Source organism: Muscardinus avellanarius (genome assembly GCF_963383645.1).
Source record: "Muscardinus avellanarius genome assembly, chromosome: 9".
In the NCBI taxonomy this organism is placed as follows: Eukaryota; Metazoa; Chordata; class Mammalia; order Rodentia; family Gliridae; genus Muscardinus; species Muscardinus avellanarius.
Window position 1 is genome coordinate 83,845,310 of NC_137795.1, and position 25,859 is coordinate 83,871,168.

General features: G+C 42.1%; 1 protein-coding gene across 1 annotated transcript; it reads left to right on the forward strand.

Moving 5' to 3' along the window:
- Nucleotides 1-817: 817 nt before the first annotated feature.
- Nucleotides 818-9,001, forward strand: LMOD2 (leiomodin 2; the record flags this gene model as incomplete). Its single annotated transcript, XM_080701789.1, has 3 exons — nt 818-1,090; nt 6,822-8,174; nt 8,975-9,001. The coding sequence occupies 3 exons, from the start codon at nt 818-820 to the stop codon at nt 8,999-9,001; spliced, it is 1,653 nt and encodes a 550-aa protein (XP_080557915.1).
- Between the last annotated feature and the right edge of the window lie 16,858 nt (nt 9,002-25,859).

The window sequence follows — 25,859 nt, forward strand, 5'->3', positions numbered from 1 at the left end:
CCAGCTGTCTGGCTCTAAATTTTTCACTTAATCTCTCAGAGTCTCTGTTGCCAAAATCTGTAAATGAGGATCATGTTAATCATCTCATAGGACTATTGACTAGGATAGCTACATGAACATGCTTTGTAAGTTACAAAGCACAATAAGACTGTAAAGCACTCTATGATCACGGCCTCTGTTCCATCCACACCACCCACAGCATGTTTATAGGAAACTAGAGTAACTGCTCATGGGGTATTGTGGAATCCATTTCTCAGAGACCAAGATTAAAATGAAAGAATCTTGTTATGGTCATGGTGGTAGTGGCGAGACATTTTCAAAATAAATGTTATTCCCTTGCTTAAACACAAAGTGAGAAGAAATGTGTCACTGTCTATCTGGAACAATCTCTCTCTCTCTCTCTCTCTCTCTCTCTCTCTCTCTCTCTCTCTCTCTCTCTCTCTCTCTCTCCCTCTCTCTCTCTCTCTCCCTCTCTCGTTCTTGCTCTCTCTCTCCCTGTCCTCATGAGCTATCAGGCTCAGCTAAATATGGCCCTGGCCACTATGTTAATAATCCCGGCTGGGTCTGAGACCTCCATCCACCACCGATGTGACATTCTTTGTGTTCAAATGTCTAGCTGACGTCTGATGCTTAAAACAGCCCATGCTTTCACCCTCTCCACATTGTCACAGCCCTGTATCACCACTCTTAAAAGGCTACTGCAGCCATTCCTAGCTCCAGTTGCCGCCCAGCCTGCCCACTTGCCTCCCCGCCTGCCTCCAGCCACCCTGAATGCCTGCTTCTTCCAGCTCCTTGGGGGTCTGACGAAGTGGGGACCATGTCTACCTTTGGCTACAGAAGAGGACTTAGTAAATATGAATCCATCGATGAGGATGAGCTCCTGGCCTCCCTGTCAGCTGAGGAGCTGAAGGAGCTAGAGAGGGAACTGGAAGACATCGAACCAGATCGAAACCTTCCTGTGGGGCTCAGGCAAAAGAGCCTGACCGAGAAGACCCCCACAGGGAACTTCAGCAGAGAGGCCCTGATGGCCTATTGGGAAAAGGAATCCCAAAAGCTCCTGGAGAAGGAGAGGCTGGGGGAGTGTGGAAAGGTAGGCTTCTGGGGTCTTTCCTTGGCTATTTCCACTTGGCTACTTGGAATTCCTCCACCCCAAACTCAGACCCCCACCTTCTTAGTCCTCATTACTCTAACTTTCTTGCCAGCTACTAAACATGTCCTAGGCTAAAATAATCCTATAACTTCTGTGACCCAATAGGTAAAATTCTTAGATTTTTATTATTTTTATTATGTATTAACTAAACATGGGAACCTCAAGAGTAAAATAATTCACAACCAAGGTATGGGTTTAAGTATTTTTTCAGATATAAGTTTTATCTGAGCTATAAGTTGGTGAGGTAATGTAATAATTACTTCTGATATAATCTGTTCAGTTAAATACATTTATTTTATTTTGCTTTGATTGCAGTAATGGCTATAGTAAGAATAGTTCTGTTTCCAGCCCCAAGCGGTGGGAAGTACCTAGGACTGCGTCAGGGACATATTTCCAGTCCTGCCCTGTTTCTCTACTCTTAGACTTTATTTAGATAAAATCTATCTAAATTTTGAATTTCTTCAAAATTCTCTTTCCATCTGTCCATGGAGAGAACTCCATATAGTGTTTCTTTTGTGAATCAAGAACCTCTTTATGATTTTGACAAGTTCCAGATCTTCTCTTCAAGAATGTGTACATATGCATGCAAAAACATACACACACTTTTGCATACAATTTCAAAACAACAAAACCCATGCAAGGACCTTGGTTGAGTAGGCTTGCGCCAATGATATCTGAGTCCTTCCTACTTTACGATGGTGATTCTGAGGCCAGGAAATGTGCTCGTATCAGAGAGCTCAGGTCTGTTAAGCCCTGGTGTTCTGCCCAGTAAATAGTTACTTGGAATTTGCCAGTGAGTCATTATCAGAAAGAAATTCAGAAGACTATGCTCTGGAACAGTCTTTACAGGAAAAACATGTTAATATAAAAAGAAATTCCTGGATTTGTGGAATAATACAGGTTAGGAGCAACAGTTTGAAAAGCCTGAACTCCAGTGAAATAATCTAAAATCCAAATGGCTTCAAGCCAACACCAAGCCTTCCCCCAGGACTAATCCGGGTGCCATTAGATGATCGTGATGATAGGTGTGGGGCCACATTGCAGCAAGATATATATATGTGTGTGAGCTTTGTTCATGTCAATCATTGCAGGAAGGGCCCCTGGGACCAGGGTAGGGTCTGCCAAGGCCACTGTGGCCACCTGTATTAAGAAACTAGAAGGGAAATGAGAAGGAACACAGATGACGAGCCAGAATTTGGGCCAGTCTCTTCCCCGATGATCATCATTTTTCATGTGGAAATGAGTGTTAAAAAGTCTAATAAAGTAAAAATGGCATGTTATTATAGTCATTAAAAAATTCCTCTCATAAAAAGATTACTGTTATCTCCCAATGTCCAGGACATGCAGCCAACTACAGCAATAACCTGACAAAGGCATTTTAATGTCATAATGTCATGACAATGGTGGGAACCGAAGGGCAAAGCCTGCTGTCAGCTGTTGACGAAGCCCATCGCATCCTGCCAAGGGTTTTGCTGATCCCTGCCAGTGGCTTATCAGCCCAATTAGAGAGGCTGTCTTGTTTATGAACTTTGATTCCTTTCTCGGCTAGTTAACTTTTCTCCCACCCCGCTTTTCCCTCTGGCCAGCTGTCTCTCTCCTCACAAGGAGTGCTGAGCAGAAGCTTGCTGATGGAGGGTGTAAATCCATTCCCACCACAGGGAGAGACTCCGCCCAACTCAGGGGGTTGGGGGAACCGGCAGCTGCATAAGCAAAGCGCTATGTGGTGGGGACCAAGAGGAGCTGGGGTCTTAGGGACTGAGTTATTGGGTCTGTAAGAACTTGTGAAACTGCTGTGCAACAGCGGACCCCTGTCCCTCTGGGTTCACATAGTTGTGTGCTGTTTGAGAGCTCCAGGGCCTGGGATATGCAATTGCCCAGCTCCCCTAGCTCGAGCAGCAGCCTGATTTCAGCACAGGTTCCAGTGAATTTTCGCACATTATCTCATTTCACTCTTACCTTTCTGCATGTAAGAACTGAGACTAGGACAGGTTAAGAAACTTATTTGAGATTAACAGCTTATAAGTAGCAATGGAATTCAAATTAAGCTCCATTGGCCCAAAGATCTCAAAATTGCGGATGCCTGACAGGCAGCACCTGGGAACTTCACAGAGCTGTGAATTCTAGGGCTCTCCTATATCTTCTGAATAAGAAACTCTGGGGAAAAGGCCCAGTGGTTTGTCGTCTAGCAAGACTTCCCGGTGGCTATCCCGTGCCAAAATTACAACACCAAGAATCACTACTCTTCTGTAGTTTCTTTGAGACCCAGAGAAGTTTAGTGGCTCATGTAAAGTCAACCAGGCGTAAAGAGAACCAGAACTGAAAACTAAGCCTCTTGCCTCCTTGTTCATGTTATTTATGGTCCCAGGGAAGGAGTCAGGAGACATGGCGGCCAATACCTCCTTCTCATTGCTTTATTTTCTAAATGTACAAGTATTCAACTTCTCCATATACAGCCCCTCACCACCTCACTCCCACCTTCCCACCTCCACTCCCCCAAAGGATCCGGGTTAACTCCAAAGCCATAGGATATAGGAGATCTATGTGCCCCTCCTCCACTGACTGAATTATTTAGAACAGAGCCCGAGTTTAGTTATTGAGGCTAAGTTTGGTTATTACGCCCCCTGCCTCTTTTCTCTAGATCTTCTGCTCCTCTATGAAGTTCTTCCAGGTATTCCCCACCAGGGATGACCAACCCTCTCAGATTGCCCAAGACTATCTAGATTTTAGAACTAAAGTTCCTGGAAAACCCTCGGGCTCAGGCAAATGAAGAGGAACAGTTGGCCTCTGATCTCCACCTGGCTGGATCAGTACTTTCTCCTAGGTCTTCTCTGACTGAGGGCAGCTGTTAGCCAATATCATCTTAGATCTGTTCAGTAAGCAAGTATTTGTCCAGTCTCTACTACCTGCTAAACTCTGTGCTAAGTGAGCAAAACCAACGTGGTCCCTGCTTTCACCCACATAACAATGTATTGGGAAAAATGACACACAAGAAAATTAAATGAAGTGTGATAGGCAGTTTATTGTGGGAAGTAAAATGCTGTGGAGGATACTTGGGAGGGAATCATAGAAGGATTTCTAGAAGAGGTGTCATTCAGGTGTTACGTGACAATTCACAATGCTAGATACACAGGTTCTGATATTATCTCCCCAGGTACATTTCAGAGGAAAATAGCCTTTGCACATGAAGCCTAAAGGTCTTTAGAAAACCAAAGGGGAGCCAGGCATGGTGGCGCATGCTTGCACTCCCAGCATTTGGGAGGCTGAGACAGGAGGATCGCAGTTCACAGACAGCCTCAGCTACTTAGTGAGGCCCTTTGCAACTCAGTGAGACCCTGTTTCAAAGTAAAGAATAAAAAACAGGATTGGGGGTGTAGCTTGAAGGTAGAATCCCCCTGGGTTCCATCTGCAATACTGCAAAAAATGAAAGAAAGAAAGAAAGAAAGAAAGAAAGAAAGGAAAGAAACCAAAGGGAATAAAATATAATGATTGTGTGAAAGCCAATATGCTTTGGAATTTGAGACAGGTTCCTTTCCCCAAAATACAGAAAACATAAAAAGCACACACTTATAAATACATTGCGGATATGGGCTATATCCAAAGGTACTTGGGGTATTAGTGAGAAGAACTCTGTCTACAATTCTTCATCCTCCAGCTGAGCCATTTGCTCCACTGTAGGGCTCCCCTCTCTACTCAAACAGGCTGGGAGTCTTAGCAAGAGCAGCTCTTTCTTTTGTGTGCCTTGCAGGTCTCTCTCTCTCTCTCTCTCTCTCTCTCTCTCTCTCTCTCTCTCTCTCTCACACACACACACACACACACACACACACACACAGGCACATGCCCCTCCCCCTCCTGGAGAAGCCAGTGAGTGGACAAGTCATCCCAGGAGCCTGACCCCTTCCCCAGGCCGTCACTTGGTGCCTGCCACTCTAGCAAGTGGATAACTGGAAGCTATTTTGTGCTAGCAACTGGGCAAACAAACCTGAAGGCAAGTGTTATGTTTTTCAAAGCCTTGTCCACATGCCTCAGGCAGCAGCAGTTCCTTGGAGCAATATAAAACAATAATAACTTTCCATTGGCCAGGGGAGAACCAGGGCTTTGGGGATGGGGAGGTTTCAAGGGCTTCAGGAAAGATAAAGGACTAAAAAGATAGCAGGAGGGGAAATTGGACTCTGTCAGCATTTTCCAGGCTTTTTTCCCCCCTCCCGTTTAATCATAAAAGATAACAAGAAAAAGAGTAAGAAGAGGTAACTTGGGCTTCTTTGTGCAGTGAATCTTGTAAACAGGAAAGACAAAGACAGGATGAAATTGTATTAACCTGAAAGCCTTTCATAATTGATACATGCCAAATAATTTAAAACCACCAGGCTGGGTGAGGACTTGGAGGCTTTTCTACTGTTCTCTGCTGATCCGCATTGCTGGTTAGCAGCTAGGAAGTGCTGGGGTGATTAACCTGCCACCTGGTCTTCTTCAGACTGTCTCATTTAACCCGGAGCTAGCTGGAGGTTTCACTGATTTGCTGAAAAGATGACCTGAATGCTTTTCTGCGTACAGCTTGGTTTTGACCTCCTATCGCTCTGAGCAGTGGTTTGCAGGTGATGTGGAGCCTCTGACCCCCTGACCAGGCTCTAGACAGACACAGAGAAATGTGGAGGGGCAAATGACGCCCTGTCTACAGGAGCAAACGCTCCTGTCTACGCTGAAATAAGCAGGCAGAGTGTGTAGCTTCTGCTCTTGACAGCAAATCTGGGAAGGAAGGTTTGAATATTAGATAAAGGAAATGTATTACCACGGTGCACATTTTATTATCATTTGATTGCTTGAGATGGAGAAATAAGAAAGGACAGAGGAAACTGGGAGCCGTGGCATATGCCTGCAATCCCAGTATTTGAGAGGCTGAGACAAGAAGATTGCAGGTTTGAGACCAGCCCCTGCAACTTAGAAAGACTCTGTATAAAAAATAATAATGATAAGCCAGGTGTGGTGGCACACATTTGTAATCCCAGTACTTTGGAGGCTAAGACAGGAGGATCCGGGTTCTCGGCCAGCTTCAGCTACTTAGTGAGGCCCTCTGCAACTTAGTGAGACCCTGTTTCAAAAAATAAAGAATAAAAAAATCGGGCTGGGTGAGTAGCTCAGAGGTAGAATGCCCTTGGGTTCAATCTCCAGCAGCACAATTTTTTTTTTAATTTAAAAATAAAAAATAAAAGGGCTGAGATTGTAATGCTGAGGTAGAATGTCCCTGGGGTTCAATTCCCACTGAGAAAGAGAGAAAGAAGACAGACAGACAGACAGACAGACAGAAAGACTAATTTCAGAAAGGAAGCTTAGAATTACTACATTGTAAATAGGCAAAGAGTCAAGTGGCTCGGAAATCCATAATCAAGAGATGACATAAATTATCAGGGGGTTTCCAAAGCTGAAGTTCCAACGTATTTATTCAGATTGGCAAAATGATAATGCATGGTCACTCAATAAGCGGAATGCTGGGTATTCTGTACAGAGGAAATGCTTATAGATAAAGCCATTGACGGTTATGCAACTAAATGTTAGCCTTGTTCACCCCAAAAGAAGAATCGGGCGCAGGGAATTGTTAACTCTTTTTTTCATGATCAACTTCTCTTACCACGTGTTACTTTTGTAAATTAATAAAATGTGCTTAAAAACTCCTTAGGTTGCAGAAGAGGACAAAGAGGAGAGCGAGGAGGAGCTGATCTTCACGGAGAGTAACAGCGAGGTCTCGGAGGAGGTGTACACGGAAGAGGAGGAGGAGGAGGAGCAGGAGGAGTCCCAGGAGGAGGACGACCAAGAGGAGGAAGAGGACAGCGAGGAGGAAGACGACAGAACCCAGGGAGCCCCGAGAGGTATCAACGGGGCTGCCGACTACCGGAGCGTCACGCCTGACAACTCCAAGCCAAAGACATTTAAAAGCCAAATAGAAAATATCAACTTGACCAACGGCAGCAGTGGGAGAAACGCAGAGTCGCCGGCTGCCCCACACCCCTGCGGGAATCCTACAGTTATCGAGGATGCTTTAGAAAAGATTAGAAACAACGACCCCGACACCACGGAAGTGAATCTGAACAACATCGAGAACATCACCTCGCAGACCCTGGCCCGCTTTGCCCAGGCCCTCCGGGACAACACGGTGGTGAAGGCGCTCAGCCTGGCCAACACGCACGCCGACGACAGCGCCGCCCTGGCCATCGCCGACATGCTCAAGGTCAACGCGCACATCACCAGCGTCAACGTGGAGTCCAACTTCATAACGGGCAAGGGGATCCTGGCCATCATGAGGGCCCTGCAGCACAACGCCGTGCTCACCGAGCTGCGCTTCCACAACCAGAGGCACATCATGGGCAGCCAGGTGGAGATGGAGGTCGTCAAGCTGCTGAGGGAGAACACCACGCTGCTCAGGCTGGGGTACCACTTCGAGCTCCCGGGGCCCAGGATGAGCATGACGAGCATCTTAACGAGAAACATGGATAAACAAAGGCAGAAACGCATGCAGGAGCAAAAACAGCAAGAGGGCAGTGATGGAGGAGCCAACCTGAGGACCAAGGTGTGGCAGAGAGGAACACCTGGCTCTTCACCCTACGCCTCCCCCCGGCAGTCTCCCTGGTCATCCCCCAAGGTGCCCAAGAAAGTCCAGGCCGCTCGGAGCCGCCCCCCCTCTCCCGTGGCCACACCCCCGCCGCCGCCGCCCCTCCCCGCGCAGAGGCTGCCCCCGCCGCCCCCGCCGCCGCCGCCTCCACTGCCCGAGACGAAGCTCATCACCAGGAACATCGCCGAGGTCATCAAGCAGCAGGAGAAGGCCCAGCGGGCACTGCAAAATGGACAGAAAAAGAAAAAAGGGAAAAAGGCTAAGAAACAGCCGAACAATATCCTAAAGGAGATAAAAAATTCTCTGAGGTCTGTGCAAGAGAAGAAAATGGAAGAGAGTTCCCGGCCATCTACCCCACAGAGATCCGCTCACGAGAACCTCATGGAAGCCATCCGTGGAAGCAGCATTAGACAGCTGAAGAGGGTAAGTCACCCCCGGAACGCACCCACCTTGGGGCTGGCTTTAATAAGTGAGTCGGCCTCAGTTGCTTGAGGGTAACAAAGTCACCTCTCCAGATATGTATTGATATTCTAAGTGTTTTCTGCCGCAAGCAGATACATCAGGCGCAGGTGCATGCGTGAGCACATTTCCATCTGAGAGCTAGGCCTGGCTAGCTGCTCATCATCTCAGTCCTGTGAAGGCCAGGACCCTTATGACACACTCTGGCATATACAAATCCCCAGGTCCTTTTAGACAGTCATGGAGTATAATCTACATTATCAAAAATCTCACCACAAAATTTCAAGTGATTTCCAAACTAATTTATAAAATAAAATGCGAATACCGTGTAGCAGTAATCAACCTATATTTGAGTTTTTCTAAAAGAATACTGTTAGAGCTAGACTCTACAGTTATATATGTCTATATTATATATATGCAATATATATAGTTATTGTATATAACATTATATGATATAGTATAATATATAATATAGTAACATGTAATATATAATATACAGTACCATATTATACCTGTAATATATTGTTATATATAACATATATAATATAGTAAAATATATAATATAGTAATATGTACTGTATAATATATAGTATATTATACAATAATGTACATAAATATATATTACACATAATATATAATGTATGTTACAGTATATAGTACATTGTATATTATAGAGCTATACCCTACAGTTATATGTTATATATACATACTTTTTATTTATCACTTGTGTCGTATCATTGAAAAAAATTCCCCTATTTTTATAGGTGGAGGTTCCGGAGGCTCTGCGATAAAAAATGCAATCTCTAGAAGAGGACTCAGCACTCTTCTGTGGTGTTAAACGAAATGCATTGTGAGATGTTTCTGAAATGCCTTCTTTAATTTGAAATGTTCTCTGACCTTAAAGGTAGCATTACCCAGGAATTCCAAAGAGAATTTTAAGAAACAATCAGCATGTTTCTCCTGTAAATATGAAAATAAAATTTTTTATGTCATGAGATTTGTACGGGCAAAAAGCAGTTAAAGATGCTCTTCGTATCTCTGGACATGTTGCTGACATGGAGCTATCAGGAATTAAAGAAATATGCTATTATTTTTGTAATCTCAATAAATTTGGCTTGAAGGTTTTTTTTTTAAGCCAAATGATATTTTTCTGTGAGTTGAAACATCTGTCAGGTATGTATGTAACATTGCTGAATATTAAAATGTTATGTTCTCACCCAAAAAGGGTTTGAGTACTTGGCATTTACCTTTTTGTTTGTTTGTTACCTTGTGCCTAAGACAATTAGACTAGAGCTCTTTCAAAAGGACTAGAATCAAGAACTTCCTACAAAAGTGTTTTTCAATAGTAAGATAAAAGGTTGGGCTGGGCGTGGTGGTGCACACCTATAATTCCAATTCTTGGGAGACACAAACAGGAGATTCACGGATTCCAGGCCAGTGAGTGGCAACTTAGAACATGTTTCAACACTAATTTTTTTTAATTTAAAAATAAAGGTTGGCAAAAGTCCCTAGCATAGCCTTTTTCATCCTGGATTCAATGATGTTAGAGCCTGGGTGGCAGTGATGCTCCCACACTTCCATAAGTCTGATTGGTAGCCAGAAGTTAGCACATTGTTTCCTAATTTAATGACCAGTTTTGGAAAGGACAAAGTGGAAAGCTAGGAAGTTTCTTGGTAGAGGAAAGTAAGGGCCAGGAGAATGCGTGGGAGGTAAGCCCCCAAACTCCAGAGCTACTTTGGGGTTGATGTCAAAGTACCCCTTCAGGTCTCCCTTGAAACCTTCCTTGAGGCAGCTGTGGTCCTATGGGTCTCAGTTTGTCATATTCTTTCCCCCCCATACACAAATTGTGATGATGCCAATGTCCATTAAATACACCTGAGACATGGGTCGTGTATTTGTACACTCTCATCCTGCTCCGCCCTGCCACTGGAGAGACATCTGAACTCAAATGAGAGAAAGAGGTATCAGAGATTACCTTAATTCTACAGTAGTGCGCCACCCTCATTTATAAAAGTTATAAATCCCTCCTAAAGTCCTTTGTATTAACTATGATTAGCAATGTATCCGTGGTGCCCTACTGAGTAGAACAGTGGTCTTGGCAAGCCTACTTGCCATAAGACAAGACTACTTGTCTCATGGACCGAGTTTTGGATTATCTCCAATCAAGAGTTTGTGTTCCACTGGAAAATGTCTCCAACAGATCTTGAGTCTGTTTCTTTTAGTCTATTTCTATTGTTCAGCCAGTCTCTGACTCAATGAGAACAACTGATGCAATCATTTAAGAGAAGATTCCAGAGGCCATGAGCTTAGTCAATGCCCCAGCTCCACATGAAGGGGAGGTAGCTGAGTGATATTTTCTGAACTACCTCAGTTGTCTCCTGTATGTTTCACAACCTTAAAAGGTACAATCCCTATGGTATGAACAGAAATGCTAGTGTTGCATGTGATAGGGGCTGCCTCTGACTCCAAGCCCAGGCTCCTACCCTGTCACTGCCCATTGATGGCTCCATCCAGGCCCAGATCTCCCCAATGCTCACCCACTACAGAGGCTACTGCTTCTCTTGGAAGTGACTTTACTATTTCATCTCCCTCCATTAGTGTTCATGATCATGTTCATTTTTGGTCAAAGAAATAAATGCTAAAATTGTGTGTTTGTGGGTGAAAGAGAGAGAGAAGAAGAAGATAAATGAAAAGAAAGAAGAGTTTAGAATATAAAGCCAGAAACACCTCCCTCTCCGCTGACTCTTGAATGTTTAAAGACAGGCTCTTCTATACAGAAGGGGAGTAGGGAACTGTGAATACCCTTCAGTGCCATCTTGCTGAAGCAGAAAAGCAAATTTTTGCTGACAGACTGGTCCTTGATAAAATTCTGCAGGAGTCCCAGCAAAGGGCTGTGTGGTGGTCGTCCTGATTGAGGAGAAAAGAGCTGCAGCTGTGTTGCCAGGAGCTGGCTGGGCTGGGAGACTAGCCAGGCCTTCTCCCAAGAAGTGAGTGACTGGGAGACAGATATTCTCTTTTGTGTTATAAAAGCCTGCTTTACTAGAGCCTTAGTACCTTAGGTGAGTGCAGGATGCCTTTAGTGGTCACATTGCAAAATTTAAATAAAGATATGAATCCCTCACAATCCACAAAACAACATATTATAAAGTTCATGATAACATAAGCATGATAGGGCCAGATGCTGAGCAAATTTATCATTAAGGAAGAATTTTTCTAGAGTATGTTAGTAGAAACTCCAACACCAAATTCTTGCAAAGTATTATGACAATAGTCATTCAACACAGAACAGGGAACCCAGCTCATCTTCTCTGAAAATTCGCAAAGCTGGTACAAAAACTAATTAGTTCATCTTCTATAAAGAGCTTCAACTCACTGGAAGAAAGGCTGTCCAAGACCAGATGAAGTGTTGAGGCTATGATTTATATGTGCATGTTGATCCCTGAAATACACCTCATCCTGATTTGAAACGGGGCCCAAAGACCGAAGCTCACTCTGTTTCCCAGGCCCTGCTGCCACAGGTATTTAATAACTTAGTGTCAGCAGGATTTTGATTTGACATCTGCCCTGAGATGGTTTCTATGTGAGTGAAAAGGAGAGGTACTAACAGGCCGCAACGTCTATGTCAAGATGCTCTAAAGATTTGGGGAAATCACCACGTTCTTTTTTTTTTTTTTTTGGTGGTACTAGGGGTGGAACCCAGGGGTTTTCTACCTCCGGGCTATACTCCCAGACCTATTTTATATTTTTATTTGGAAACAGGATCTCACTAAGTTGCTGAGAGCTTCACTAAGTAGCCGAGGCAGGCTTCTTCGAACCTGTGTAATTCTCCTGTCTCAGCCTCTCAAGCTCGGGGATTACAAGCGTGCACCACAATGCCCAGCCATTCTTTTAATTGAAATATAGTCATTTTTACTTTTTTTTTTTTTGGTGGTACTGGGGTTCCTGGAAGCCCTTCTACCTCCGGGCTACACTCCCAGACCTATTTTATATTTTTGAAACAGGGTCTCTTACGCCAGTGCGGCTGGCTTCGAACCTGCGAGATCCTCCTGTCTCTGCCTCCCAAGCGCGGGGATTACAAGCGTGCGCCACCACGCCCGGCTCATTTTTACTTTTCATTTAACATTTGGGCATTATTTCTCACATCTTTATTCTTTTTAAAAAAAAAATTTTTATTGGTGCATTGTAGTCATGCATCTTAATGGGATAAAAGACTTGTGGAGACATACATGCACACATCACCCAATTAGCCCTTATCCGATCCCCACCCCATTCCCTCCCCATCCCTCCTTCTTGTGCTTGGCTTAGTGATTGACTTTGATATGTTTGTTTAAGTAGATCGTGTGCTTTAGAGTTTCCCTCTTCTCCCCTCCCATCCCCTCAGTTAAGTCACCTAATTTGCTCCTCTATAGGATTTTCTTCTTCATCTAGAGTTCCTCCTGTTATTCATTTCTCCCTAGCTTTTGCAAATTAGGGAAAGCATCTGATTTTTTTTTTCTTGAAATGACCTCAGAACTGCTTCCTCTATGACAAAGTTAAAATTGTCTCTTTGTCTTTGCAAGGCTCTTAAGGTGGACTTTTACTTCCATCAATCACCAAATAGTATGATGTAAAAGGCTAAGAATTGACCCCCACAATGAATGCATTTAGATATTTTCCGATTGCCTTCCATGCTCGAGATACTCATCTAGGCACTGGAGACACACAGTGAACAGAGAAGATGAAGCCCCATCCTCATGTGACTAGTCGTCTCATGTAAGTGGGAAGATTATACCATTCATTCATTCATTCGTGCAACTGTGCATTTACTTATTCAGTGGTTTCTTTGGAGGAGGGACTGCTCCATGCTAGAGAGACCAACTTGATTAGGAAGTGTGCTCCTACCTCAAAGTAGTGGGACTCCCATACAAACCAACCCTTCCAGAAGAGCAGAAAAGACTCTGCATTTATGAACTGTACAGATATAGATGCTGGGTTAATTTTGCCTGTGAGTTGCATTTTATCATAGACCTTTGACCTAAAGCAGTTATGGAGTGAAGGGAAGCTTATCAGAGAAGGTGACGCTTACTTTGGATTTATTTTTTAAGAATATAGAAGTCAACAGGCTTACACACACACACACACACACACACACACACACACACACACACACACACACAGAGTCTAGTGAAAGGGGCAGACATTTCAGTTTGAGAAAACAGGTCAGTATATAAAATGGCCAGAAATCATAGGATTTAAATATAATTTTGTAAAAACACCAATTAGGTAAAAAGTTAACATTTCAGTGTGTTATTTTTCCATATTGATAGCTTTGATGGATTAAGAATAAGATGTTTTGTAATTTCTGTATCATCTTTTTACAAAAATAATGTGAGATGAAGAAAAGTCAGAGCATATATATACAAACAAAAGAACATAAAGAATACTCATAATTCCACCCACAAAGAATTAGTGATAACTCTGAAGTGTACAAATTTTTCATGTTCTTCTTAATACATATCTGGAGATATATAACTTTTTTCTACAAAGGAGGAGATAGTTTACACACCATTATACAATCCACTCCACATTTTATTTAAGCAATTTCAACAGATGTTGGCTATTTAGATTATTTTGATCAATTCTCTGGTTGGTTGAGTAGTTCATCTATTTCAGCGATTTGATTATTAATCATGTTTAACTTTTCCAGAACCCTTAGAAGAAAATGTCAAAAAAAACCACAGCTAAAAAGCCATCTCCCACTAGACTAGAGTTGGGAGGCATCATTGTGGTATACCAAAAGTGGAAATTAGGTTTCAACCAAATTGTCATGTTTGCTGAATTTCACCCAGCCAAATTATATGCCTATCTGAACCACAGAGACATATATCAGGAAGTGCATTTCAGAAAGCCCATAAACTGTCTGAACAAAAGGGCTGCTGTGGGCTGAGAGTCAAGGAACCTGTCCTGAACTAGCTAGTGTATGATGCTGAGGAATGGGGGGCCAGCTATGAAGCCATCAGGGACATCAAAGGATTGTAAGAGGATGAGTGGCGTGATGTTTATATAGGTTTTAAAAATATGACTTGTGCAACCCAGAGAAGGGTGAGTTCATTTGGTGAGCCCCAGGCGGTCAACAGGATGACCAGCTAGGAGACCATGGTAATGACTTAAGAATGGAGTGATGCGATTTGAATGGATGCTGTGTGGGTGTGTGCAGGTCAGAACAGGTGGGATAGAGACTAAGAAAGCATAAAGTCAACAGAATGTGGTTACTAGTTAGAGGTGTCAGAGGGCAATGCAAGAGAGGAGTCTAGGCTCACACCTGCATTCCTGGCTTTGCATTGGGTGCCCCAAACACCCAATAGAATAGTAGAATAGAGGATATAACAGAAGCAGGTATGAGAGGAGGAACAGGCTTGGTTAAAAATCCATGTGTCTGAGGTAGCTGTCACATGGCAGTCCAGGATCATGAGGGTACGATTTGGACTAGAAGTAAGGATTTGGGGGGTCCTGTGGCATGAGTGGAATTTGAAGAAAGGGATTTGGATGAGATCAGCCAGGGAGAGAATGGAGAACAGAGAGGCTGAAAGTGTGGAAGAAATCAAAGGAAAGAAAAGTTCCACAGCAGAGAGCTAAAATAAGGAAGGAGTAGTCAGTAACATTCAGTGGCTCTGTGGGTCCAAGAGCTTGGAAGCACTTGCTTGACCTTTGTGAGAGCTGGTTCCTAGGTACAGAGCGGCAGGGAGCGTAGCACGGCTCACAAAGAGAAGAGTTGTACAGGGCTTAAAAAGCTGCGTGTGCTGTTCTGGTAGTGGGTCAGAGGGTGCACAAAGTCTCAGGGTTAAATAGATCCGTCTGGCAGGGCCATTTTCACTTGATCCAAGAAAAAAAAATCATACACATACAGTGTCATATACCACCCAATGATATGGTAGTGCTGAGCCACATACACAAAGGTGATCTCATTAAGATTATATCTCGTAGTGACATCATAGTTATCTCAGTGTGTGTAAGTACACTCTGTGATGTTCACACAAGAAAAAAAATTGCCTAACTACAGACTTCTCAGAACATATCCCTGCCCTTATGTGCTACAGGACTGTCTATATCTATCTATCTATCTATCTATCTATCTATCTATCTATCTATCTATCTATATCTTCATCATCATCATCATAATTATCTATCATCTATCTATTTATCATCTATCTATCTACCTATCTATCATCTACCTACCTGTCATCTATCTAGATGCAAACCTATATGTTAGATCCAGATAAAGTCCACTGGAAACTTAATTTCATCGGTGAAAAACCCAAGGTCTTCTGTAAAACCACTGGGAATTCCTGGACAGAGTGGTGGGGGCTTCTCTGCTCCGGGCTTTCTTTGGCTCTGTGCTCTAAGTGTGCATCTTGCAAACCTAATTAATGACTCTTATTTCAAATCACACTGGCCCCATACGTTCCTCTTTCTTGATTTCTACAAAATAATATGGAGCAAAAATTTTGGAAAGGAAGGTGAGGTTAATATTATAGCAACAAAGAACATCAAACTGAACATGAGGTGTTTGTTATTAAAATCCTCTGAGCTAACTCAACACCAGAGATTTTTTTCCCCCAAGTAGTTGTTTTATCCCCCACCACTGTCTGTATTTTCTGGCTAACTAATAACTTCCTTCACTCTTTTCTCATGTTTCTGTCTCATTACCACCTGCCTAGATTACCCTTGGGAGTTCCATTTCTTTTCACCCTGCCAAGCACAGCAATATTCAATTTCTCTACCTTTTCCCCAAACGTAGTTGTATCCCTTCCTTTGCAAATCCAAAGTGGTAAATGTAGTCAGCAGATCAAAAGGGCTTTTTATTTAGTAAGAGCCATTCTCACAGTATAATCATGAATAGAATTTTCTACCATCTGAAAAATGGTGCAGACTTGCCTGACCGACCACAAAAATGCTGTCGAGGCAACTCACGGTCCCTTACCTGGACCACCGCATTGCCGTTGCTTCCTAACTGCTCTCTCTGATTTCCTTCTGCTCCCAACCCAACTTATTTTCAGCCTGCCAGGGTGACATATTTCCAAAATGCAATCCTGATCACCAATCACTTGCCTAGAATTCGTCAGTGGCAATCCGTACTCTGCAGAATAAAGTCCCTATCTCTTTGTTTGCATGGCAAACACAGTCCTCATTCTTTTTGTGTCTCATTTTATCACCTGTACTCAAATAGCCTGTGCCTCATCCACACGAAGCAACTGCAGTTCACGGAACTTGCCCCTGTCTGGATACATCTTTTCACACACCATTCCGCCTGTTTGGAATTCCCTTCCCACTCTACCTCTGGTTAGTGCCTACTCATCTTTCGAAAGAGACCTTGAGAGACAAATAGCTTACTGACCCAAGGAGATTTCTTCAAAAGAGCCTCTGTGTTCTCTGCAACCCCCTGAGTTATCTTATCCAAACCCCGTATGACTTCAAGCTCTATCTAAACCCACACCTGCATGTAACTCATTCCATACTCCTGCTTGTATCCATCCCTCCTCTTTCCCACTGAGCAGTTAATAGGAAACTGTCTTTGGTTTCCACAAAGTCAACATTGATGGCAAATTCTAATACCCTCTTGACACATGTGGTTTTTTTTGTTTGTTTGTTTTTTGTTTGGTGATACCGGGGTTCCTAGAAGCCCTTCTACCTCCAGGCCACACTCCCAGACCTATTTTTATTTTTGGAAACAGGGTCTCTTAAGCCAGCGCGGCTGGCTTCGAACCTGTGCAATCCTCCTGTCTCCGCCTCCCAAACTCGGGGATTACAAGTGGTGACACATGTGGTTTTAAGGACATTAGCCATGTCTGGTCTGGTTAGTGTCTCAGGGTCATATATGTTCAATAGATGTTGAATGAATGATCCCACTAAAAGACACTTTGCTCTCAGTGTAGTCTTTATAATTAGAGCACCTTGCATTCTGACACTGTTCGATGGCCATGATTTGCCTGACATACACCGTGTCTGGTTCATTCAACACCTTCAGTCAACAGAAGACTCAGGTCTGGCTCTCACATACAATCTTGGCTTCCTACCTCTTTGGCTTTGCTCATGCTGTCTTTTCAGTTCAGATGACCTTGTTCTTCTTTCTCTTTGGATCAATAAGCTATTCCTCTCTGAAGGTTCTATTCAGTGGAATTTATGTTTTATTTTCCCCTCTGAATCCTTATTATCCCTTACTTAAACTCCACTTTTGATACCTACTACATTTGGATTTGCAGAATGTCTGTTCACATGTCTTACTCTTTCTACTCTCCTGGATCGATGTCCTGAAGATCAGAGTATTTTATCTCCTCTTCTTCCTTCTCCACCCTCTCCTCTTCCTCCTGCTCCTTATCTTCATCCCCTTTCTCATCCTCTCATCACCTGGCTTATTTTGAATTTTAAAAAGGCTTCTTATGAGCTGGGCATGGTGGTGCACGCTTGTAATCCCAGCACTTGGGAGGCTGAGACAGGAGGATTGCGGTTTGCAGACAGCCTCAGCTACTTAGTGATGCCCTTTGCAACTCAGTGAGACCCTGCTTTAAAATAAAGAATAAAACATAGGTCTGGAGGTGTAGCTCTGAAGTAGAATGTCTCTGGGTTCCACCCCCAGTACCTAAAAAAAAAATTTTTTTTGTTATGTTGATCAAAAAGGATCATGGTTGAGAAATGAGGTTATAGAGGCAGGTCTGGTCCCAGAATCCCAGACAGGGCAGGGCCTTTACAAAGGGAAGCTAAAGGGCTCTAGGGAGCTTATCACTAAAGAGCAGCCTAGGGTGGGCAGGACCCGAGTTCTAAGAATACCTGTACCTACTCTCTCCCATCCTCCTCCCTCAGAGACATCCCCCTCTTTTCATGTGCAGTCTGTGGGGAAATTTAGGGCCCCAGTCAGGAAGGGATGTGCTGTCTTGAGTGGGGAGGGCGTTCAGCAATCTGAAGATGGAAAACTGAAAAATGGAAGTTTTATTTTCAAAATAAGCCATCTAGAAGTAAATGAAGATAGTCTTTAAAACCCTAGTTTAGCCAGGCGTGGTGGTGCACACATGTAATACCAGTACTTGGAAAAGCTCAGGTAGGAGATCACAGATTTGAGGACAGTCTCAGCAGGTAGTTAGGCTGACTCTCATCAATTTAGTGAGACTTAAAAATAAAAATAAATTAAATCCCCAATTATCTCCCTTAACACACAAAATCTGAGGTCATTAGACAAATTTGCATTCTAAAGCTGACATATTTTATGTAAATATGACTGACATATTTCATGTGTACATAGGCTATTCAACACGAACACTCATTTTCAGACAGCTGATCATTTGTTCCCAATTTACCCATTGTTAATTAGTTATATAGTCTCTACAAGCTAAACAACTTGGTAGCTACATAGTTCTTTTGTAATCACATATTTTGACTTTTTGAAAATGAGGCATGTAAGCTGGACGTGGTGGCGCACGTTTGTAATCCCAGTACATGGGATGCGGAGACAGGAGAATGGTGGTTCGCAGACAGCCTCAGCTACTTAGTGAGGCCCTTTGCAACTGTGAGACCCTGTTTCAAAATAAAAAATAAAAATTAGAGTGGGAGTATAGCTTGGAGGTAGGATGCCCCTGGGTTCCATCCCTAGTACTGCACCAATAAAAAGGAAAAAAAGAGGCATGTAGTTGAAAAGTATACCAATCCTCATCAAAATATTGGACCCCTCCTTTCAACTTAACACACACTGCTGAATCTTTCTCTACCTGAATGCACCCTCAGATGACTCATTAATTCCAGTCACATAAACATAACAAGTGACCTAAAGTCACTCTGTTATAGCTAATAAGTTATCTTTTGGGAAGTTATCAGGAAGTTTTTCTCCTTAAAGCTGGAGGTGGGTGGTACAGGCACCTCAGATTAGAGCTATATATTCATGTGAATCAGCCAGTAATAGTAGCTCAAAGTGATGCTTTAGCTAGAAGCAGAATTAGAAAAATGAGGGAAAGGGTCAGAGGGAAAACGCATATCCTTATATCTATTTGTAAAAGGCTTTCTACAAGTTATGCTCAATCTTCTGCAGCTCTGGCTTTGTTAAATGTCTCCAATTGGGAGCTATGCAGAACCTGCAGGGGACCAGCTGGCAGCAGAAGACATCACAAGAGAGCAAGGCAGCATTCACCAACATTTTATTTATACTTGTCTAAATAATGGCAAGAATTTTTGGTGACTTTTTGAAGAGACTCATAGAAAATTTAACAAAAACCTTGACCTGTCAGAAGTTGTTGGGATGGATTTTACTCTTTGCTCCAAAAAGACTGTCATTAATAACAGCTACTTTTAAAGAATTTAAACATTTTCTTTTTTTAGGTATTGGTGATTGGACTCAGGGGTATTCTACCTTTGAGCTACACCCCCAGCCATATTTTATTTTTATTTTGAAACAGGGTCTCATTAGACTGATGAGAATCTCACTACTTGCTGAGGTTGTCCTTGAACCTGTGACCCCCCTTGTCTCATCCTCTCACGTACTGGGATTACAAGCATGTGCCACCATGCCTGGGATTTTTTTTTTTTTTAAATATAATCAAAACCAAACCAAAATAAAATAAATTCAAGTCATTTTTCTTTTTTTTTTTTTTGGTGGTACTGGGGTTCCTGGAATTCCATCTACCTTGGGGCTACACTCCCAGACCTATTTTTTAGGTTTTTATTTGGAAACAGGATCTCTTAAGCCAGAGAGGCTGGCTTTGAACCTGTGCGATCCTCCTGTCTCTGGCTCCCAAGCATGGGGATTACAAGCGTGCGCCACCATGTCTGGCTATAAATGATGATTTTTTGGTAGCTCAAGTCATTCTTGACATCTGTAAATTAAAGTCATCATTGGTTAAAACAAATAAATCAATGATGCTAAACTTACATATAAATGTAGCACTGGGCTGCTAAAAATACCAGAAATAAATAGAAAATGCTTAAGATTCTGGCAGAGATTACTTTAAACTCACAAGAAAGATTCTGAGGTAATTCTAAACAAATTCCTGTGTAATCATTTATTAAATATTTGGGATTACTCAAATATACCCATTACCTAATCTGATCTCTGAAATGGAAAAAATCTGTTAATGGTGATACAGTAGGCACTGGGGATTCAGGATGAGAAAAACAAAGAGAACTTAAAAGAAAAAATCCCAAACAATGCTATTTGCATACTCCATAAATCTAGGGTTGTCTTAATCTCAAAACATACTTTGGCTTTCCTTAGTGGTGGATGGGTTGGCTGCGTGATTAACATATTTTCCTTTCTGCTGCATTTTTGTTTTCAAAACCAAGCATGACACCATTTCCCTTTGGGATTTTGCATGTGTGCGCATAAGCAGGAAAATCACCAGCCTTCTACATTTGGAATAAAGATGTTTGAATGACATTTATATTTCTTATCCAGACCGTCACTAGTGTTTAATGGTCCTTGGAAGGTAGCGTACCATAGTGGTTAGGAATTTGTATTTAGACAGGGTTGAGCCTGAAACCCAGTTCTGCCACTTCATAGCTATTAGACTTTGGAATAGTGATTTAACCTTCTCAAGTTTCATTTTCCTGGAGTGAAAATCTGATTATGTTGCTCATACAAAACATTCTCTACAATGTCCAACACTTAATAAGTATTTCAATAAGTACTGGTTTGTATCATGGTAGATGCTTTTCAACATTTTTCTCTAAGGAAAAAACATCTCAGTGATGGAAGGTCTGGGGTGGGGGTGAGCACAGCTATCAGAGTTTTGAAAGCCCCTTTAAATAGATTTCTTAGTCATCAAAAAGTCATCCAATCTGAAACAATGTGAGAATCCACATTATAGCCCCTCCGCATAAAGAAGCAGAGTCAGATGTCAGTCCAAGGAATCCAGAGAGAAATCTACAGCAGGAGTTATAATGAAGTGGGCCTTCTGGGCGTGTTTATTAGAAAAACACTTTATCATGGACTGGTATTTTTTTTTTTTAACTATAAAGCAGGACTAATGCATAAAGGCATTCTTGTCATTACTCATAAAAACTCTATGGAATTTCCATTGTGCTCCCATCCCCAATATCAATTCATTAATGAGTTACAGAATCCATATATGTGAAGCAAAGTCCTTTTCTATGTGTTTTATATACCCTAACCCTCTTGAATACCTGACACTAAGTATCTGTGATGGAAGAGAGGATTGGGGAAAATGGAAAAGTAACATGTATCATATAACTTTGATGAATAGTACACAGAAGGTACCACCATTTGCAGAGAAAACGTAGAGCTGGAGAGTGAGTCACGGAAGCGAGGGTTTCAAAAGATGCAGCTACAGAAGCCTGAGAAACAATCAATCCTTGTAATTCCCTGAAACCTGTTGTTTCTTCTGGTTTCCTGTTCAACATTGTGCAGTAGTTTCTATCTTTTGAGATGTGTGAGGAAAAAAAAAAAGTAATTGGGAATTTAGGTCCTGAAAACAAACATTTGTGAAAGCAGTTTTCTACATTTTGACCTTTACATAGTGTTAGGTCTGTTTCTCCAGAAGAATTAGCCAGCACAGCTCTGGTAAGTCAATTAATACCACTGGTAAGGTGCACATTTATTCAGGCCAGTTGTTCCAGAAGATGTAGCTAACCACTGGCACTTACATCTCTCTGAATAGCATGTTAAACCTTGATATCTGTACATGTCCCAAATTCCATGCCTAATGGTCCTTTCTCTCAGTTATAGACAACAATCACCATGGAAAGCTGATTCAGCTTTGACAAAACAATTAAGAAATAGGAATATAGATCTGCCCTCCCTACCTACAGGTTCTGCATCTGCAGATTCAACTATGTATTGAAAATATTTGAAAAATAATTGCATCTATACTGACTCATACACACTTTTTTCCTTGTAATTATTCTCAAAACAGTAGCTTTTATTAAAGCAATATAAGTATCCTAGAGATTGAAAGCATATGAAAGAATGGTTGAGGAATATGTAAATACTCTATTTTATAAAAGAAACTTGAGAATCCCTGGATCCTGATATCTACAAGGGGTCCTATCGTCTTCAATGGCTATAGAGATGGCTTTATTTTCCAAAGTACAGCAGTGATTTAAACTACTGCCACAGAGGTAAATTATACAGCAATTTAATATTAACAACCCTTCAATAAGCCAGTCATCAAATCTTCAAATGAGTGTAAATTTTCATCATCAAACCTACTATCAGCTGGGCATGGTGGCGCACGCCTGTAATCCCCGCGTTTGGGAGGCAGAGACAGGAGGATCGTGCAGGTTCGAAGCCAGCCACGCGCGCTGGTTTAGGAGACCCTGTTTCCAAATAAAAATGTAAAAATAGGTCTGGGAGTGTAGCCCAGAGGTAGAAGGGCTTCCAGGAACCCCAGTACCATAAAAAAAAAAAAAATACTACCAGTTGTTTCAGATTATAAGTCTTTTTCTTATTCTGTTCTTTTTTAACAAAAATTTCTTTTTAGATCAGAGGCTGAGTACAGGCCTGTAAATTATGTAAGAATCATGACTAGGCTAAAATGCCATTTCTCAACTCAAATGGACTCAGCCACAAAAGGAATTGGGCACTAGTTTCTCCTCATACCTGGCAAGTTGTTCTTAATTCCCACAGAGTAGGGTGGTTCTAAAAGTACATTTTATAGACATCAACATACATAGATGTTCTTGCCCACACATATTAACACAATGATTGTCTCTTTTTGTGGTACTGGGGATAAAACCCAGGGGCATTCTATCTCCGAGCTACACCCCCAGCTCTATTTTTTATTCTTTATTTTGAAACAAGGTCTAAGTTGCAGAGGGCCTAAGTAGCTTAGGCTGGTTGCGAATCTGAGATCCTCCTGTCTCAGTCTCCTGAGTACGGGGATTACAAGTGTGCGCCACCACACCCAACCCACAAGGATAATTTTAGTCCCAAGACTGGCACCACCAATGACCTGCTGGAGCTGACCTGACTTTACATAGATTTGAAAATAGTCTTAGCCATTGCTTCATACACCAGCTGTTATAGTTATGATGTCAACTTCCCCTTAGGGTTCATGTGTTTAAAGGCTTGGTCCCCAGCACTATTAGGGGTGCAGTGGACTTTTAGCAGGAGGGTCTCTGCCATACACTGCTCATCATTGCCATCTGGCACCCAGAGCAACAGGTCCACCCAGTCATGGACAGAATCTCCAAAACTGTGAGTCAAAACAAAACTTTTCTTTTTAGAAGTTAATTTTATGTCACGCATTTTGTTACAGCTAACCAATAAACTAATGTAGCCCCAAAACTGTGTCAAGGTTTTTCAGCATCCTTTATTTCTTCATCAATCTATGCCTTCTTGTCATTCTTTCATAGATGGTTATGGACACACTTTCTATTCAAAACTGACTTGTCAAGGTAATTTAATAAACTGTAAAAAAAAAAAATTGCTAAGAAAATGGCAGAATTAGCCAGGCATGGTGGCACACGCATATAATCCCAGCATTCGGGAGGCTGAGACCAGAGGATCCGCGGTTCGTGGACAGCCTCAGCTACTTAGTGAGGCCCTCTGCTACTTAGTGAGACCCTGTTTCAAAATAAAGAATGCAAAATAGGGCAGGGGGTGTAGCTCAGAGGTGAAATGCCCCTGGATTCTATCCCCAGACCCACTTAAGAAAAAAAAAAGAAAATGGCAGAATAATAAGTTAAAAAGCCTAATTAGTTATGAGGACAGAGCATTATGTGATCATTTGAGTTCGCTCTATTACCCTGATCTTGAAGATACACACTACTATGTAGAATAAGAGATTTTATTCTGTCTACTTTTAACTTACAGTAACGATAATCATTTTAAGTAGTTTGCTTGAGAGTATGTAAGGATATAAGGCAACACTTGTATTCAAGCACCAATTTATCTACTGGCTTTGAAAATCAGACATCTGAGAATTCTTGAAGATTTAGAACATTTCCCATCTTCCTTCCTTCCTTCTGTCCTTTCTTCTTCCTTCCTTCCATCCTTCCTTCCAGTACTAGGGATGAAACCCGGGCGTATTCTACCTTTGAGCTACACCCCCAGGCCTATTTTTTTATTAATCTTTATTTTGAAAGGTCTCACTAAATTGCAAAGGGCTTACTAAGTAGCTGAGGCTGTCTTTGAACGGCAATCATCCTGTCTCAGCCTCCCAAATTATGGGATTATAAACTGTGCCACCACGACCGGCTTCCTGGTCTTTTTTTTTTTCATTACTCACCAGTAAGGAACATACGTATCTGAAAGCTTTCTGGGCAAAACTAAAAAACTTTTTATAGTTATGATACCCATCCATATTATATTCTCTTTTTAAAAATATTTTTTCTCAGTTTTTTTTTTTTTTTTGGTGGTACTGGGGTTCCTGGAAGCCCTTCTACCTCTGGACTACACTCCCAGACATTTTTTATACTTTTTTTTAAATTTTGGAAACAGGGTCTCTTAAGCCAGTGTGGCTGGCTTTGAACCTGCAAAATTCTCCTGTCTCTGCCTCCCAAGTGCACAGGGATTACGAGCATGTGCCACCACGCCTCGCTGCCCTATCCATATTCTCAAATGTATAAAAGTCTTATCAACACACACAGAAATAGTTTTTGCTAGTAGAAAGACAACCCAGAGTCTTAAAATGCAAAGCAGTTCAGGGGTCAAGTTATGTGTAGGGTCATTACTATAATCCTAATTTATCATACAATACAAACCAAAATATGAAGATACTGCTCAATCAGTTAACTAGCCATGCAGTAGAAAGAAAGAAAAAGCACATTTTTCCTTTTTTTAATTTTTTTCTTTTTGTGGTACTGGGGTTCCTGGAAACCCTTCTACCTCCGGGCTACACTCCCAGACCCGTGTGTGTGTGTAATTTTTTTTTTTGGAAACAGGGTCTCTTAAGCCAGCGACGCAGGCTTCAAACCTCTATGATCCTCCTGTTTCCACCTCCCAAGCAGTGGGGATTACAAGCATGTACCACCTCGCCTGGCCTCCTTTTTTTTTTTTTTTTTTTTTAATATACAGGTTATCTTACCTTTCTCAACAACCTGCCAAATCCCATTTGAATTCAATAAAACACAATGATTCGTAAAGTCAGCTTTAAAAAGCATTTGCAGAATTGAAACAACTGAAATGCACAATATATTTGCTTTTCCTAAACTGCTGGAATGATGTTGGATTGAAAAAGATCTCAATAGTTGGGAAACAAGAGATACACGTGTATAAGTAAAGATTCTAAACAATTCAGACTTTCTCTCATTGCACATCGCCTGCCTGGCCTGAACTGTATCAGGCGGCAATGTCACAGACCCAAAGCAAGCATCTGGCTTAGGACCTGCCTAAAGTGCCCACATATCTCTAGACATAAACAACTCCCAGACAGTTCATCATAATCACGTGCCATCACATCCAGGTGTTCAACTAGGGACAAAGCAAGGCTACTTAGAAACAGAAAGTGCTCCATTCACAGGTAGCTTCAAAAGAAATTAGTTGTGCATGCTTGTAATCCCAGCATTTGGGAGGTGGAGACTGGAGGATTAGAGTTCGTGGACAGCCTCGGCTACTTAGCGAGGCCCTTCACAACCCACTGAGACCGTTTCAGAAAAGATTTTAAAAGGGCTAAAAAATAGGGCTGGGGGTAGAGCTTGGAGGTAGAATACCATGGGTTCCATTCCCAGTAC